The sequence below is a fragment of the Poecilia reticulata genome, linkage group LG16, assembly GCF_000633615.1.
Source record: "Poecilia reticulata strain Guanapo linkage group LG16, Guppy_female_1.0+MT, whole genome shotgun sequence".
Lineage (NCBI taxonomy): Eukaryota > Metazoa > Chordata > Actinopteri > Cyprinodontiformes > Poeciliidae > Poecilia > Poecilia reticulata.
This window is the reverse complement of record NC_024346.1, coordinates 17,369,221-17,387,249: the sequence shown is the minus strand read 5'-3', so window position 1 is coordinate 17,387,249 and position 18,029 is coordinate 17,369,221. Positions and strand designations below refer to the sequence as shown.

The 18,029-nt window shown below is 42.1% G+C and overlaps 1 protein-coding gene across 5 annotated transcripts in view; it reads left to right on the top strand.

Annotated features, from left to right (window-relative positions):
- nbeal2 (neurobeachin-like 2) overlaps nucleotides 1-18,029 on the top strand; it is a 43,572-nt gene that overhangs the window by 6,342 nt on the left and 19,201 nt on the right. For 2 of the 5 annotated variants that reach the window (XM_008432567.2, XM_008432565.2), the window contains exons 2-25: nucleotides 2,556-2,644; nucleotides 2,789-2,953; nucleotides 3,697-3,778; nucleotides 4,102-4,214; nucleotides 4,467-4,549; nucleotides 6,025-6,110; nucleotides 6,201-6,504; nucleotides 7,559-7,665; nucleotides 7,915-8,001; nucleotides 8,711-8,794; nucleotides 8,956-9,054; nucleotides 10,126-10,781; nucleotides 10,865-10,997; nucleotides 11,646-11,765; nucleotides 11,861-12,191; nucleotides 12,310-12,392; nucleotides 12,469-12,561; nucleotides 12,782-12,953; nucleotides 14,181-14,314; nucleotides 15,931-16,090; nucleotides 16,390-16,492; nucleotides 16,598-16,748; nucleotides 17,000-17,155; nucleotides 17,665-17,824. In XM_008432567.2, coding sequence (XP_008430789.1) covers nucleotides 2,556-2,644; nucleotides 2,789-2,953; nucleotides 3,697-3,778; nucleotides 4,102-4,214; nucleotides 4,467-4,549; nucleotides 6,025-6,110; nucleotides 6,201-6,504; nucleotides 7,559-7,665; nucleotides 7,915-8,001; nucleotides 8,711-8,794; nucleotides 8,956-9,054; nucleotides 10,126-10,781; nucleotides 10,865-10,997; nucleotides 11,646-11,765; nucleotides 11,861-12,191; nucleotides 12,310-12,392; nucleotides 12,469-12,561; nucleotides 12,782-12,953; nucleotides 14,181-14,314; nucleotides 15,931-16,090; nucleotides 16,390-16,492; nucleotides 16,598-16,748; nucleotides 17,000-17,155; nucleotides 17,665-17,824 — 3,751 coding nt within the window. Of the gene's footprint in view, nucleotides 1-1,451; nucleotides 1,591-2,555; nucleotides 2,645-2,788; nucleotides 2,954-3,696; nucleotides 3,779-4,101; nucleotides 4,215-4,466; nucleotides 4,550-6,024; nucleotides 6,111-6,200; nucleotides 6,505-7,558; nucleotides 7,666-7,914; nucleotides 8,002-8,710; nucleotides 8,795-8,955; nucleotides 9,055-10,125; nucleotides 10,782-10,864; nucleotides 10,998-11,645; nucleotides 11,766-11,860; nucleotides 12,192-12,309; nucleotides 12,393-12,468; nucleotides 12,562-12,781; nucleotides 12,954-14,180; nucleotides 14,315-15,930; nucleotides 16,091-16,389; nucleotides 16,493-16,597; nucleotides 16,749-16,999; nucleotides 17,156-17,664; nucleotides 17,825-18,029 lie in introns of those variants that run through there. The other 3 variants (XM_008432569.2, XM_008432568.2, XM_008432570.2) reach the window with 3 other exon arrangements.

Genomic DNA, 18,029 nt, shown 5'->3' with positions numbered 1-18,029 from the left:
ACTGGGGTTGGAGGTTTGCTGTTATTCATTTGTTGAGCTCTTTCCATTGATGCTTGTATGAGAAGTAATATATGAAAGAAGTTTGAATGACTGTAAAGGAGCGGGTTGCATTTATGCACGGCATAAATTGTTGCATTAGTAACAATCTGACACTGGTTACCGTTGGTTACTGGATCAGATGTAACCCCATTTCTACACATTTGGGAACAGAAGAAGTCACTCCACTGCAGTGTCTTATAAAGATTATGTTTGCCTTTCATAAATGAATTTAGTCGATTGGTTCAACAATATACATAATGGATTCAGTGTCTACTCCAGTTTTATCATATTGCTTTCAATACCATATCCCTGTCCTATACATATAATTAATGCCAAGGATATGCTTGAAAACTCATTGGCTAAATCATAAAGAATGCTCTGGACGCTGAAATTGCCCCTGTTATTTTTCTCAACAGTGACAGATATGGTGTCCTAACCAGAGTTTCTTCTGTGACACGCTGCTCCATCACAGTTTTAACTGCGTTCAGAAAGCTACGTTAATTTAATCTAAAGCAGAAGAAAGCCTCATTAGTTTCTAATCCTATATCTGCCTCCACAGCTGAAGGTTTCAGTGTGCAGTGCTGTTAATATTTTCGTCTACTGCAGACAGCAGAAGCAGAAGTGCTAAGTTAGTGTTAGCATTTGTACACTATTGTGATATAATCTTTCTTGCGATATAATCCTTTGACAGTTAATCTTGGGCATAATTCAGTGCTGCTCATGTTAATCGTGTGCAAAGAAAACCTACAGAACTTGTTCCACTTTGTAATATCTGTGCTTTGCTCTGAATGTCGTAATTGACTGGTGCTTCAGCAGATCTGTGTCCGCGCCTCCTTCAAATTATAGACAAACAGGAAGCTGAGACAGACAGAACCGTCTTACACTTTAAACATTATTATACGTGGTTTAAAAAAAAAACTACTCGTTTGATCAACCACACACAATGTGCGCTTCCTATAATACAGTTTTGAAGACATGAAGGGAATGAAAACAGTGGGAACTGGGTTTATTAAGACAGCTGAATAATTATCATTTAAAAAATGGCTCGATCAGGACACAGATCCAGTGCTTAGCATCAGGTTAGGACATTCTAGAAGACTGTTGTCTATTGTTTTTGTTTTTCCCAAATGAGAAAAAAAAAACATGTTTGTCCTGCGACATGTTTCTGATGTTATATTTAGAAAAAAAAAGCATAATGTTGGCCTGGTTCTTTGTTGTTGCTGCAGGGAAGTTTTGACAGAGGCCTCCTACCTCCATCGCTGCTTGCAGCACAAACCAAAAGAGGAAGGGGTTTGACTAGGAAGCCGAGTATGAAGGAAATGAGCTTCACTTAAAGTGACATGTAATTTCCTGGCTGCTTGCTTGACGTTAGCAGACAAGAGGCGATTGAGTTAGACGCCTGAGTTTGGTTGAGGAGTGATGTGCAGCTGCCGAGCTGCCTGCCGTCGTCCGCTCTGAAGGTTTCACCGGAGACTGGGTTCGCTGGAACCTGGCGCCCTGCTCAGACTCAAACAATGAGAGATGGACTGGCACCCAAATCAATGCCAGTTGGTAAGGCTAATTTAACACCAGTGGAGCATTTGAGACTTTAATAGATGCCAAAGACCATTAACGTCTGTCTTACTGAATGCATGTTGGATCAAAAGTTGTTTTACGGTAATGTTCTAGCAAAGATTGTATTCTGTACACGCCTGCCAGATAAGGGAAATGCCAGATGAATTGTTGCTCCTCGTGTCGCGTGCAATGTGTTATTTATGAACAGTGAGTAAGAAAATCCGACGCGACTCATCTTCCTTCTCGCAGCCTGCTTTTGAGAAGCTTCTGTGTCCCAAATCAGCAACGGTGGTGGCTGGTATGCTCATCCAATCAGCATGTTCAGGTTGCTCTGCTGCTGCACATTCTGTTGTGCAGTTTCACTTTGAAACGCAGAGTAGTTCTCCTCAATTCATCCGGGCTCATTAACTTTTCAGCCTAATGTGGAGGCGTTTTTGAATGTTAAGAGTTAAGCTGTTTGCATGAAGACCCACGTTGTCTGATGTGAATGTAAGCGACTTGTACGAAGGGATGATCGGCAGGATATGTTGCACTGCAGAGACTGATTGAAACCACGATAACAGGCGTCTGTAAACATCCTCGACTCACATGACTTTCAGAGGACCTAGAAACGTAGAAGTCCGCTCAACAAGATGTCCATCTTGAAAAAGTAGCAACAGACTTCTGAGTTTTACTCTGGCAGATGTGGACTTTGAAAGACGGGGATGATTTTGTTTGTGCTTTTGTAAAAAAAAAAAAAAAAGGAAAGAACTGCCTCACACATTCCTCTGTTCGTGTCACATTTCTTTGCAACATCCTGTTTCAAAAACAGGTCAAAAGGTTTAGTCACTGCCATCTTTTCGGCCGCAGGTCGTCAAACGCTAATGCTCAGACTAGTCATAGCATTCTCAGACGTGTGCATTGTTTCTGAATGTATTGTTGGCTCAATCTCAGCATGTGCATGTGTTGTTTTCGTCCTGCAGAAAGACGTAAGCTACTTGCAGCAGTGGCTTGAGGCGTTCGTGGCATCCTTTGAGCGGCTCATCGATGTGCAATCTCTGGAGCCTCGGAGGTGGGTAGTAACAGTTGAAAATCTTCAACTACATTGCCGCCGATTTGCATTCCCACGAGGCAGGTGCATTGACGTGTTTATGTTGCACGGTGCCATCCCAGTCTCTCCCTCTACTCACTTTGTCCTCTGACGCCTTTCTTTCAGGTTGGAGGAGAGCAGCTCAGAAGTGCCTCTTCTCCCCAGGGAGGTCCTGGTGTTCCTCAGCACCCAGCTATGGCACAGCGCGCTCCACCTCTCCAGCGCCACCGAGCACAACGGCAACACGCCACACCCGCTGCTCCTTATAAAGTTCTTTATCATCGTCTGCAGGTGAGACCTCTAATCCTGCTGGGATCATCTTGGAGTCGCTTGTCAGCTTTTGTGATCTGAGTGACCAAAATGCAACACAACATAAAATGTTTGAAACCAATGGCATAGAAATTTCACATTTAGTAATTCATGGTAGTATTAAAAATTCTTGAACGGTAAAGTAAAAATGCCTATGATGCAAATGCTGATTGGCTGCTCAAATATATGCATACATCCCTAGTAATATTTGGTAAGAAGTTAATTTGCAAGTTGCATTTCAATCATGCACTTTTTGTAGCCATCAGAAACTTTTTTTTTTAAATAATTCAGCTTGACACAGATCAGCTCCTTTAGACAGACTGTTAAAGCTAATTTAAATCCATTGATGTCCCACACAGACTAGACTTTTAACCATAGTCTGGAATTTTTTAGTACGGTTGCAATCTTGGATTTCCACAGCCCTATCGTTGACCCATTTTATCCATTTCAAAATCTAATGCGATGAGTGTTAGATGTTGTTTCGTTGGAGCACTTGGGTGTGTTCAAGTGTCAAATTTTCAGCTGCTTAAGGTGAATCCAAAGAATTAAGTCCTCCTTCCGAAGAGTTAGTCCTGCTTCTTTTAATTCGATTCACTTCATGGAAAGCATCGGTACAGATATCGGCAAAACAGCCCCACAAGAAAGCGTTATCTATATTTTCTAAATGCCAGTTAAGCTATTAGTTAAGGTTTCTAAAAACATCATTCATTTCTGCCTCCTTCTAGGAACATGGAGAACATCGATCCTGAAAAGACGCCCAGCTTTGTTTTTGAAACCATCAAGCTTTTAAATTTCTGTTTGGAGCAGGTAAGACCCTTTGGAACAAAAGATTTTTGGTTGATTTATGACTCGCATACCAGGCGCGCTCGGCATATGCAGCCTGCAAATCCCAGAAAAGTCAAAGCAAGGCGAGAATAAACTCCGAGTGAATTCATCATATCTGTAGCTTGTGGCATCCTCTCCCTGAAGTGACAAATCTAGTTTAGAGTGAAAGACAAGTGGGTGTGTGTTTGACCTTCTATTCAAAGGACTGGAATTGTTGCACATTGAAAGACTAACAACAGGTGTATCTTGAGAACTGAGGCTGAATGGCAAATGAATGCTTGTGCACAAACCTTTTGTTTGTACAGCTAAAGAAGGGACAAGGAGAGAAGTCATCGCTGGAGCAGGTGGTTCAGTATGGACTGGTGCTCTGCGAGAGTCTGTTTGACCCTTATCAGACGTGGAGGAGACGTCTGGCGGGGTGAGTGCGCGCCGTCTTGCCCTTCAGAGTGTGCGACTGCGTGGGAGGCGAGACTCCGTCATTACAAAGTCTCAAAGATTACCATGTGAATATGATGTCTTGCCCAACCCTCTGCAGTGTGTAACACCTCAACTTGTGGCTCCATACGCCTTGAAAACAAACCAAACTCTGCACTAGCAGCATTCGTGGAAATCGCACGTCGATTCTTAGGCGTGATAGGACGGCGATGACTCAAGGCTTTGTGTTTTGCAGGGAGGAGGTGAGTTTGCTGGAGAGGAACAAGTACAAGTTCTCCCCACTGGCCTTGCCTGAAGAGTTGCCTGCTCTGTTTCATGGTGAGACGCTACCAGCATCTCTGATCTTTGCCTCACAAATCTCAACAGTCAAACTGTTTTGTTTTTTTTTTTCTCAAATGCTTACATTTCTTGTTTCTATCTAACATTAAAAAAAAAACATCCTGATGTTTTATAAACAGTGTTAAGCCCATTCCGATCTGGCCCAACCTGTTCAGTTAAGGTTAAAACTCAGTTGTCCTCCATCCACTTATCAGGTTTGTCATTATATAATTCCATTTGATTAGCAAGTGCTGATCTATAAGCCATGTGGGAAAGCTCATTTTGGGCCAGTTTAAGTATGTACAAGTCTTTAAGAGGATTATACTGTAATGGCAGACTTTGATTGGAAATGTTAAGGGCCACTTATGTAATGTTCAACCAATTAAGGGGGTTTATTTTTTGAGAAAGAAATCGCAGCAGGAAAATTTTTTACAAAAGAAAAGGAAAACCAGTAGTTTTAGGATCCGAGCTGGGATTTCAGTGTTTTATTACAGGGATCCATTCGTTTTTTTCTACCGTTTTCTTATATAGAGAGGATTGGAGTGGCAGATACTCAAAAGTGATGCAAAAATTATGCAGCAGAGGTGACCACTGCTTTGTAGCACCGCTGAAGGGTGATTTCTTGATTGGAAACACAAAAATCCAGATTTTTTTCTCAACACCTTTTTTTTTTTTTGCTATGAATGTTGACAGTCAGATGACTCAAAGTTTGCTACTTTTAGCACCAGCAAGGTGTTTAAGATACATTTCTAATATAACTTGATAAACTGCACACCATGTAATCATTTTGTATTTGTTTTAAAATAGTCCACGTGTCATGTGGTGTGATGTTGCCTCTGCTTCTAATATAAACAGTCAATGAGCACTTATTGCGCGAGTACCAGAAAAATACTTTTATTAAGTTTGTAAAGAGAAGTTATACTCGCATGAAAGACAAAACCCAAAGCAAAAATATGTAGATCAGATATAGAACAACATATTTTGATAAGCGCTTCTCAAGTGCTGATACTATTGTAAAAAAATTTTTTTCTATTATTGAGTTTAGTAATGACTCATCCGAAAGGCATAAATCTTAAACCAAGTCAATCTCTGACTTTTTCTGCAAATTTTTAATTTTATTATTTGCAACTTTCAGTGTTTCTTTTTTTTCTTTTTTTTTTCTCAGTTACCATCAAAACGTATTTAGGTCACTCTGTCATAAAACACATTAACCACATTGTTGTGCAAGTGTGGAGCGTTTTTAGCTAAATTTGACATTTTAGATGAAAGGGGTGAATCATGTCCTTAATAGTTAAAAATGTTTTTGTACATTCACTGAATGGAAATGTCTTATTTTCTATCTCACTAATATTTACATTGAATATTTAATTCTCTAATTGAATATTTTTGTGTTTTTGAAATGTATAAAATCAGCTGAAATGTTTTTTGTTTTTTTCGTCTTAAATGCACTGTGTTGATTTCTTTTCCGTATCCAGAGAGTCTACAGGACAGTGAAAATGTCCCAGAGCTCCTTATACTCAGACTGGTTCATCTCCAAGGTGCTGTCATCAGTGGGGGAAAGGTCAGCAACTAATATGTCTTATTTACTTATTTAAAAAAAAGTGGAGGGGTTGCAAAGTTCATCTAACTTCCTTTTTTTATTTATTTCTAGAAAAATGGCCTGCTCTCCATCAGCCCTCAATCTGTTGAGGACCTGTTCTCCGTCCTGCGGGTGTGGTGCTGCCGGATCTCTGCCGAATCTAAAGACACAAAGCTCCCGCGCCTGACTCTGCAGTGCCTGACAGCGATGATCCACCTCCTGCATTCCAGCAGTCCCGTGGAGCGGCAGGTGGAGATCAAGACGATACTGGAGAGCTACTTCCAACTCCTCAACTGGAACCGTCCACTCAGCAGCGACCAGGAAGACAGGCAGAGCTGGGAAGAGAGCCTGATATCGCTCCAGAGCCAAATGCTAAGTAAGAGCATCACTTCTGGAGATTTATGTGACATAGCTGTATCCCAAGTGCGTGGTGAATCTCAATCACTTTGATTAAAAACTTTGATTTCAGTATTTTAAATTAAAACGCACTCACACTGACTCATTACACACAGAGTAAAATATTTCAGGATTTCAGTGTTGGTCATTTAGATGATTAGAACTAAATACCAAAAACTATGTTTCTCACAAAATCTAGTTGTCAAAATATTTTTTTGATTTGGCTCTCGTCTTAGTAGACAGTCATTGTCTAAAGCCATGCAAGGTCATCATCGCTATACAGGATGTTAAAGTGGTGCATTCAAGTATGTTAATGGCAACTTTAGGGGGAAAAAAGCATAATACAAAAGAACCACAAACCACAGAAATAACCAAATTTTGCAACCATAGGGTATGAACTGTGTCTGGAGTCTGAGCTTCAAGAGCCACCACACATACAGATGTCCTGGAAATGGACTGCAACTGTTGCATTTCTTAGCTTCAGGATTGTTAAGCCTCTCCTGAACCAATAAGAGTTTCAGAATTAACAATGTCCTAACTACCTGAATTACAAACGATCTTTAATTCTTTGGATTACAAATGATCCAGTAATCATGTTTGGTGTGTTTTGATCTGTCCTCTTAAACATCCAGTTGGTGATAAGCACTCTGGAGCTTTGCTGTTTAAAAACCTCCTCTGTTACCACATGCATGTTACCAACTTTGCAGTTACAGCGAAGTTTGTAACTCGATGTGATCCTCTGGCTTTCCGTAGATAGAAAACTTGTTTTGCCAGCTGGCGTAGTAATCTTGATTGCATTTATAACAGGATCAAATAGGTGCATATTCTTGTTTGCTCGGGCACCTTGACATGGTTTGCTGTGAATTGATGCTATATAAATAAATCCTTGAAATATGTCACTCCATTTACTGCGTTTATGTGCGAGTTTAGCTTTTTGAATTACCAAAATGAGTTATCTTTTTTAATGGTATTCTAATTTATTGAGATATTTGCACCAGAGGTCAAAAGTCAAAATTTGTCATTATTCATTTTAGCTGCTGTTCCTGAGATCCTGCAGTGCGCCGACAGGCCCGTCCTGCAGGCCGTCTTCCTCAACAACAACTGCTTTGAGCACATCCTCAGACTGATTCAGAACAGCAAGGTTCGACTCGCTGCCCAGCTGTGTCATTCTGTCCCTATTCTTATTATATCATGTCCACTTCCTCTTTCAACGATACTGCTGCTTTAACTTCTGTCTGTAGTTTTCTTTTTTTTGAAATGTCTCAAGCGTTTACTTGCGTTGCCAGTCTGCAGCCTCTCTCGGATGATTTTGTTTTTGGGTCTAATTGTCAATCTCTTGTGTGTTTGCTGCATGCTTTTTTTTTTTCTTCTTTTTTTTTGCGCCCTGAAGCTCTTTCAGAGCAACAGGTGTAGGCCGGAGCGTGAGGTTGTGTGTGACCTCACCACACATTTACTCACAGATGTCAAAGCGGACCAGGTACTCCCTGCTTCCCCTGTGTGTGCTTAGTGTTGCTCTTGGTCTCGTCAGCAGGAAACTCAGCCTGTCTCTGTGCTATTTAAACAGGAAGTTACAGGCAGGAAGTCAGGCTTATACTCTTGTAAATAAAACAGGTATGGCTGGATATGATAACTGCCATCAGGTTGACTCTTATTTATTTATCTTATCTGTAGCTCTGATTGAATTTATTGACATAAATCAAGACAGTTATTGGCTGAATTCCCTGCTGCCAGCACGGGCCTAAAAGGGCATGTTGTGCTCATCTTTGTGCATGATGTGGATGGTGTTTAATTAAAAGTATTCCCGTGTTTCTCTTCTACCTCCTGCTTTCACATGTGACTGCTGTGGGTTGTGTAAAAAGGCCTGGCTCTTGTCCTGGAGCTTGATGTTGACTAATTTCCAGCGGTAGCTTGGGATTGCTTAATTTCTTTTTTTTTTTCTTTCTTTTTTTGATGCTTGGTTTGAATTTTTGGGTCTTTTTTGCATGCCAGGGCCTGTCTTTATTCAACAAAGAGGTGATTGTGTAGCAGCTGATACAGATGATGCCCTCATTTCTATTTCGTCTGGTGCAATAATTGTGGTTTTCTTCTCTCACTGAACAATGTTATTGGTGAAAGATATTACTAAATGAACTTTTGGTGTCTCTGTTGGATGCTGTGCATTTTGAGCTCTCCTCGTTTTCATGTAGGTGTTGGAGAAAGGAGCAGACAGTATAACGGTCCATGCCTTGGGGGTCCTTACAGCTATAATGAGCAACTCACCTTCTGCTAAGGTGATTTCAAAGGTTTCAAAGAATCAAAATACATAGAAAGTTGCTGTCTGTTCATACATACTCGTTTTGTTTCCTGACAGTAATGGAAGTGTGCCAGATACTTGTCTCTGTTGAGCAGTTTTTTTCCCCCCCTAACCTATTTCTGTCTCTGGTGCACTCAGGAGGTTTTTAAGGAGAGGATCGGCTACTCCCAGCTGTTTGATGTGCTGAAGAGTCAAGGTCAACCCACCAAGCGGCTGCTGCAGGAGCTGATGAACATGGTGAAGCCTACTTTTTTTTTTTCCATTGTTTTTTATTGTGCCCCAATACCGATCCGAGTCACTTAAGATTAGACATTCGCTGATTCTGAGTCATAATCTGCTACTATACTAATGTTAATACAATAAATGCCATTTGTCTTTTAAAAACTCAGTAGATTTAATATGCAATAATAACAAAGTCTTTGCATAACATGATCTACATTAGTCTGATTATATTTCATTGTAACTTGCTTTGGATGCAGCAGCGGGGCTACAGTTTTTCTTGCAAACGAAAGATAAATTGCCCAAGGTGGAGTTTTTGCAGGAATTCATAAATATACTGCTCATATCTGGGTTTAACTTTGTTTCAAAATTCAGCAGTGTTATGAGTTAACACCCAAATAATGCATTGCTTAGTTTATTTCTAGATATATAACTGTCTCAGTCTTCAAAACAAGCGTGGTCCTTCTGGCAAACGTTGCATGTGAAAAGATTGCATGGCTTGCTAACGTGACATTAGCATGTTCCCTCTCGGTTTTGATATTACTCATTGATTATTCGGTTTGGAAACCGTTTCAATGCACATGTAGGTAGTCATGTGACAACAAAGCTTACAAAGCAGCTCATATCCTGTTAAGTGGGGGACTTGCCTTGAATCTTGTAGTTTCTATTGAATGTTTCTCTGTTCACTGACAGCTGTCTGAGCATGTTGTGCGTAGCAGGTCATGTGACAATATGTGCCTTTACATGAGGTGAAAGAAAACTTTTAAGAAAAAGTTACATCTGTTAAATTGACAATATAACCTGCATCTCATATAGTGCAGCTGTATAAGCCATCTATCCATTTCTATAAGCAGTTTATAGACGCATGGGACTTTGTGAATTTCTCCAGCTGTTATTGAGTCACAGTCAGGGTGAAGAAAGGCCAAATGAATCACTGAGTTTAGGCTGAAGTAAATTGACTGAAATCTTAGTCAGAGACTCCCGTGCTGATCATTCGAAAAGACCCTGATCAGAATCGTATCTGGTTTTGATCTTTGACCGCTTTACTCCGTCTGTGTTTGACCTTTTGTTTTTTTGCCTTCACCTCAGGCGGTGGAGGGCGAGCACGCCCACGCTCATCATCTTGGCATTAGCAACGACCAGCCCTTGCTGCTGCTCCTGCAGTGGCTGCCCGACCTGTCCGGTCAGAGGGACCTCCAGCTGCTGGTGGCCCAGTGGCTGGCAGCTGTGTCCGGAGGCTCCAGGTCGTGCCGCACCGTGGCTGTGGAGGCTGGCATGGTGGGCGCCTTACTGCAGGTGCTCTCGCAGCCCCAGAGTTTGGACAGGCAGTGTGCAGACGCCCTGCTGGGCCTCCTGCAGGACCTGGGTTCTCTCTGCATGAGACCAGAGGAGCTGAAGAGCCTCCTTAGACTCCTCAGGATGGACCAGGACAGCGGTGCAGTGGGAGGGAGGGTACACCCTTATTGCACCCGTATGATATGCGTGCTTTCAGCCATGGCAGCCAGAGAGGGCCGGGACAGCGCTCTGCAATATTTTGATCTCACACCACCCATGGCAGGGATTATGGTCCCGACGGTCCAGCGCTGGCCAGGGAGCGGGTTTGCGTTTCACGCTTGGCTCTGCCTCAACATGGACTTCCCACCTTATCACTCCGAGTTCTTTAATAACAATAAGCATCCTTCCAACACTGACAAGGGGTCTCAGCATGACATGGGAAAAGGGCCACGCAGAAAGCAACTCTACAGGTGAAGAAGACGTTGCTTTGAGGTTAATTCGGTCCCAGATTTTGTCGTACGTTTTCGACTAAAGCGTTTCTTCTTGTGTAAAGTTTCTTCACAGCAAGTGGAACTGGGCTAGAGGCATTTTTCACCATGGAGGGTGTGCTGGTAGTAGCTGTTTGCACTAAGAAGGACTACATGGCCGTTGCTTTGCCTGAATACCCACTCGTTGACTCACGCTGGGTGAGTATAAACACTCATAACACAGACATTTGTTTTGGGCAAGTATTTGGCATTGCTCAGCAAAGTTTAGAAAAAATTTCACTCAGTGTGTCATATTAGTGGTACTTTTACAATCCAAGTGTCTTTTTCATACCTGTGCTGAATTTCAACTCTGACTGTGTCTGCTATACAGAGCTGTGGACGTCTGCAGCTCCTCCAGAGTTGCCACAGTCATCTTAGCTGCTTTTCTGATCAATTCTCTCTGTTACCTAATCCTACTGTAGCCTTCATCGGATTCCTTACGATCCTGTTTGTTCTCCAATAGTTTCAGAGAACAACTTAGATTGAAACCAACAGGTGGACTACGGTTTAGTAGAAGGTTACTCGTTTCACTTCTGAATGTATTTAGAGGCATTTAGAGGCAGACTGGAATGTATTTAGAGGCATCAGCAAAAAAAAAAAGGGGGCCTGATTGCGATTGCCTATCATACCTGTGAGATATTTATTTAAAAATCCGCATATTTATATTGTTCCACTTCACAATTATTCAGTACTTTTGTTAGTCAGTTGTGTAAAAACAATAGATTACGCTGAAATTTCTTTAACGTGATACAATTTAGAGAAAAATAACAACTTTTTCAAAGTCCTGTTGTTTTGTCTTCCTCCCAGCATTCAGTGGCCGTAGTCCACATACCAGGTCGGCGACCTTTTGGTCAGAACCTGGTAACGGTCTACATCGATGGAGAGCAACAAAAAACTGCCCAGCTTCGTTTTCCATCTTTTAGTGAGGTAAACAAAATATATTTTTTCTAATCCTGGTCGACTTCTGTGAAGTGTTTCTTATATCCTAACTCTCTCTGTCACAACCGGGCCTGACGTTGCAGCCGTTTATCTACTGCGGCATCGGCTCCGCAGGCCACCGCACCACTACCACCACCACGTCGCCGAACCTTCCCTCGTCTTTCACCTCCTGCCCGTCCCCAGAGTTTGCCTTCCCGCCCCACGCTCCTTCCCTCCTCCGCTCCCAATCCTTCCCAGCGTCCTTTGCGGGAGGCCGGTGGGGGTCTATGGCAGACTCCACAGTGCACACCATTTCAGCGGGACTGCAGGACACGGAGTGGGGATCGCCGACATCTCTAGACGGGCTGCTGGGCACAGCCTTCATCTGCCACGAGGCTCTGCAGCCTGCCCAGGCGCGAGCGCTGCACGCTGCAGGTTCGTCGCACTCCGTTGCCCCACATATTAGAAGCATTAGTCATTAATCAAAACTTTCATTGACTGATGTTTGCATGCATGTTCTTCATGGCCTTTAACTTTGTGCCCCCTGTCACAGGACCCAATCACGTTCCCTTATTCAAAGCGGACGGAGAGTTGTCAGAGCTCAACAGCAAGCTGCTGCTGTACTACACTCCACAGGTAAATGAAGCTCAGATTAACACACGCCTGTATTACACACACTCTACCAGATATTAATACTCACTTGTATTTTCAGGCTTTTAAGAGTCAGATATGTCTGGATCTGGCGCCTCATCACCAGCATGATGGCAGACTGACAGGACACAGAGTGGTCAGCTGGGACACCAAGGTTGGAAATTAATCAGTTTTCTTTTCTCTCTTAGCTTTGTGTCAAACTGAGATTTCTGTCATTTTTCTGTCATTTTTGTGAATATTTTGAAATGATTTATTAGAAGCTCTAATCTAGATTCACATGGATTTACTTCCTTTTGTTGTAATGTTCACTCTTTTGCTCTTTTTGCTGCATGAAATGGATTTTTACGTTGATTTATTCGGTTACGTTAATGCAGGACGTTGTGAATGTGATGGGAGGAATCGGGGTTCTGCTGCCGCTGCTCGAGCAGGTGTGTGAAGCCGAGCAGGTTTACAATGGCGGTCAGGAGACTTCGGACCTACTGGGACCAGAGCTCACCTCCTCCCGAGGCCCCGCTGCTATGCTGCTGCCTCTTAACAAATCTGCAGGTGAGCTTGTCCTTCATTCAAAGGTTCTTTAGTTTTTTGTGGGGTTTTTTCCCTCGGTACACCATGTGGTTGCAGATAGGCTCAAATAAAAGCATACAACCCCACTAATATTTGATTAAATTTACTTTAACAAGTGGAAGGGAAATTATATCTTTTTCTGGCATTGACAAACTCAACAGCAATATAATTCTGGCTGGATATTTGACCATTCTTCCTGACTCAGTCAGTAGAAACTACTCCCAGCCACTAAAGCACCATAACGGTGCATCACATATTCAGGGGTGGGGTCCACTTGGAAGACCGATTTTAGTCAAAACTTTAACTTCCTGGCTGGTGACTGGAGAAGTTTCTACATATTTCTAGATGATGTGGTTTCTTCAGTATGACGTCTATAATGGTGCGTGCAACCAGTCCCTCCCACAGTGAAAACCCACAGCTTAATGTTGCTCCCAGTGTACAGGATGGTACTTTCAGGCTTGCAACCTTCTCCATTTTCCTTGAAATCTAACTGTGGTCATTCGTGTAATCGCTTTCATTTTAATGTAATCAAATCAGAAGACATGTCCTAAATTTAGGGTGTTTCTCCCTGAGGATAATTGGAAACTATTAATCCTCAAAACCCCCCAAAACAACCCTTTTCTGTTGTTTTTGGGGTCACCCTCTTTCCAGCTTCATCCAGTATCTTCACAGGATCTGTTGCTTTTGTTCTGGGGTTGATGTACATTTCACACCAAAACACGAGTCATTCCTGAATGATGTGACGGCTGGTAATTCCCACGCTGTTTATACTTGCGTACATGTGCTATAAAAGAGGAATGTGGCACCTTCGGGCACTTTGGTCACAAAACACACAGTGTCTACAGCTTAATCACAGACACGCAGTTTTGTTTTTTTTCTACTTTGTTTTACTTCCGGGAAAGACTTAACGTTGTGAATTGAGTAAACTTGGGTCTGCGCACACAACCACATGATGCAACAACAAACAGGAAATGATTGATAAATTTAGTTTAAAAACTCTAAAGTTAAGATCTCGAAAGTGAAAAGGCGAGGGGGTGGTGTGTGCACATGAATACGTTCTACGAAAACTCTGCAGAAGTAAAACATACATAACTCAGAATTCTGACTCATGTTGAGATGCGATGTCAATGACGTGCTTTTGTAATGCAGAAATATCATTGTGGCTTACACAGGAAATCTTATAAAAGCCCTATTTTTTGTTTCCCCCAGAAGGCAGACTTGAGAGAAACAGCATTGCTGCTTTCCTGCTGATGGTGAAAAACCTGATTCGTCACCACCCCGTCAATCAGGAGAGTCTGCTGCAGTGCCATGGCCCCAGCATCATCGGTGCCATGCTCAGCAAAGTAGGTCCCCCACACAGCAACTTGTTCTAGAAACTTAAGTGCAAGAAGAGCTGGCATCTGAAAGTGAACATCTGACCTTTTCCACTGCGCTGTTGCTGAATAATTGCTTTGTAATAAATGGGTCTGGTGTTGCTGAAACAGCAGTGGTCTGTCAGAATGACTGTTTGAAATGCATGTGTGGGACAATTAATGCGGACATTGTTTTGTTTTGCCATGACTAAGGGATACCAACCACAGCAGTGTAAAAGAAATAGTGTTTTTTTGGTTAAAACTGTTAACTGCAGAATTTAAAATGGACCAAGACAAGACAAAATCAAGACGACAACAGACTTCGGTGTAATACTTTCCACTCATTTTGTAAGCTTGTAATTGTGAAACATTTTCTGAAACTGCAGGTGACAAATGTGAGCTTCCCTAGTTAATTTTTGTGCAAAAATAAGCTGAACGCGATGCAGAGGATTTAAAGGCGACGGTTTCAATGTGGTGAAAAGTTGAACTTTTGTAGAGACTGGTCAGTGTGCTGGGAGGGACCAAGTGTTTGTTGTGCTTTTCACAGATTTGACTCATGGATAACTAAAGCCAACCAGGCATTGTGTTAATGCAGCTGAGATGTTCATGCAAACAGACAGGAAATGTTGAAATCCATGTTGTGAAGGTGGAGCATCCTGTCTGGAGACTGTCTTTAGAATCATCAACCACCTTTGGCTGTGGAAAAGATGCACACACACACATCTACCTACTTTTATTGGCACCCTGGTAAAGGTGTGAAAGCGGCAAAATATGATCAGCTTTTGCAAACGCACATATTGATCTTGTGTTTTTGAAGGCAAACCCAGCTGGAGTGCTTGTTCCTGACAAGATCAATCTTCTTCTCGCCTGATCAAAGTGTATGGATCTAGTTGACCTCTTATCTGTCACGATGACACCTGTGTCCTCATGGACCCATTGAGTGTTTTTGGGGTGATTAAAGAGCCACTAGCGTGTTTCTTTTTGCGATGGTTGTTCAGGAAAAAGTCTTTTTGGGTATGTCCACAAAACAAACAGTGGGCAGGTCCATGAGGTCTAATGGTTGTTATGGAAACTTGTTGTTCCCAAAATCCCACATTCTGGTGCAGTTTTCTCACTGAACTTTGGAAATGTATGTATTTTGTTTTTTATCTAGTAAATCTTGCCTAACATGTAAGTTGGCTATGTAAACTTAGTCCAGTCTTTTTTGTAATACATCCAGCAGTTTAAAACTTAATATATATATATTGCCCTGAATGTTGATGCAGGTGCATTTTTATGAATTATGATGCTAAAACACATCTGCTCTACTTAAATAGCTTGTTCTCTTATTCCCCATTTGGAATTTCTTAGCCTGGATTTTTTTCTCTGAAAAAGACATACATTAAAGGTTTAAATTTTTTAGCATTTTTCATTAGTGAATTTTGCAATGTAAACATTTTTTTTACCTCGGGTGCAAATGTACAAATATGCATACTACATTGTTTCAGAACGTGGAGCCACTTCATCAACTTTACGATGAAATAAAACAACGTACACCCCACAGAGTTAAAATGAGCATAGTCGTGAACTGACTGAGTTAAAACCTGGTATCTCTCTTTCTGCTGCAGGCTCCAGGCACTATGATGGACATGAACGTCCTCATGGCATGTCAGCTTCTGATGGAGCAGGTTTTTAACGAAGGGAACAGCCAGCTGCTGCAGCTTCTCTACCAGCACCTGCTGTTTAACTTCCGCATCTGGACCAGAAGCCATTTTGCCGTTTGTTTGGGTAAGGCAGCAGTGGCCCACACTCCTTCTTGCTGAATAAAACCTGTGAGGCTTTGCGTGTCAGCCAAAGCTGTCTGTATTGACACAGCAGGAATGAGGGTAAGAGTCAGGGGAGCAGAAAAGGGGTGGGTGAAGAATACTTTAAATTCTCGAGTTCAGGCTGTTGGGTCACGATTGAGGGTGCATTACTTCGATAACCTTTACGTGACAACTCTGTCTCAATGCGACCTTACGTCGTGATTTGACATTTCTAAATGTCAGCCAGAGGGATGACTGTGTGTCTTTTCTCTCTTCTGAAAGCACATGTCCAATACCTGTCATCTGTGATAAACAAAAGCAAGCAGCGCATGAAGAGGAAGTACGGGGTCCAGTACATTCTGGATACTATTCGGACATACTACGGGTGAGCAAAACGCATATATCCTGTTTCAGCTCAGTTCAGTCATGTCTTTCATCTCCATTCATAAGCCTAATATCAGAGTCTCTTCACTCATCCGTTTGGTTGCAGGTTGGAGCAGGACGGCAGCCCTCTGTCTGATGAGAAACAGACGATTCAGACGTCTCTGTTTTCGCTGCTGAAAGAGTTCCTCAAGTCTCCGACACAAGAGGAGCTTCACAGCGTCCTCGCCTACGTCCTGACTGTGGGAGAGGAGCAGCAGGTAATACTGAAATGTTTTATTGCTTGTTTTTCTTCCAGCAGTTTGATATTGCAATCTTTTGACCTTTTCACCGGGATGATTTACTCCCGGTTTCCAGCTAAACATTCATCTTTCATTCCAGCTTTTTGTTTCTTTGGCTTCTACTTTTGTTTTTTGTGCTCATCTTTTATTTCATACTGCTTTTACACAGCTTAACCCAGCGCCCGTCCGCATTTCTTTGTAATTTGTCAGCCGCTCTCCCTGTCTGTCAGGTGGTGAAGGCCTTGGATGTGCTGTACGAGCTGCTGAGGAGCAGCCCTCCTCGGGAGCAGGTGCAGGCAGCGCTGCTGGAGTGGGGCGTGGAGCAGCTGTACAGCCTGCTGCTCACAGCCAACTTTGGGGACGAGGCCAGAGAGCGGGTGTTCAGGGTGAGAACAACTGATGAAAAAATAACATATTAATAGCAAGAACTGGTTTTTAAGTAGAGTTGTATCTCAACAAATTAGAACAGAATTGAAAAGTTCATTTATTTCGATAAATCAATTTAAGACGTAATCATTATATACAGATTGAAAAATGAAAAGGCTTCTCAACATTTTTCATACAAATAATTGAGTGGAAGGAAAAAGTGCCATCATAAGAGACATATTAAAGATAAAAGCTTCAGCGGTCGAATTTCTTCCTTTAACTTTCCATGAAATGCTGTTAAGTCGTGTAAATAGACAAAGTAATGAGTGCAGACACTGCATAGAACATAGATACATTCTTTGTTTAACCTGCAAACAAATCCTTTTTCAATTGATCTTAAGTAGTAATGAATTCTGGGTTTTCCACTCTGTGTAATAAATCCACCTCTTGAACTGAGTTACTGGATTAAATTCACTTAAACTTACTGAGATGCACCTCTTCATAAACCGAAACGCTTGTGTCGTTGCAGGTTTTGTACAAAATCCTCAAGAGTGAGAAAGTGTCGGAGCGCAACAAGCAACGAATCAAGCTGAAGGATTTTGGTTATCTCGGCCTGGTTTGCTTTCTTGAAGATATGCCTGTGTCCATGATAACTGTACGCTGTTTATATGAGCAGGTCCTTGCTACGGGTAAGACAAACGCTTTGTTTATTTATTAGTTTCGCAGCTTTAGGACAGATTACAGAGGCTGAGGCTCTTGTTTGGTGTCAGTTCATTTGATTTTCTGCGAATTGTTTCAAGTAACTTTTTGCCCTTATTGATGGTAAGTCAAGGAAATTCAGCTTGGTGTGAAAAATAACTGAGCCAACGCTCTCCAGGGAACACCACTGGAATT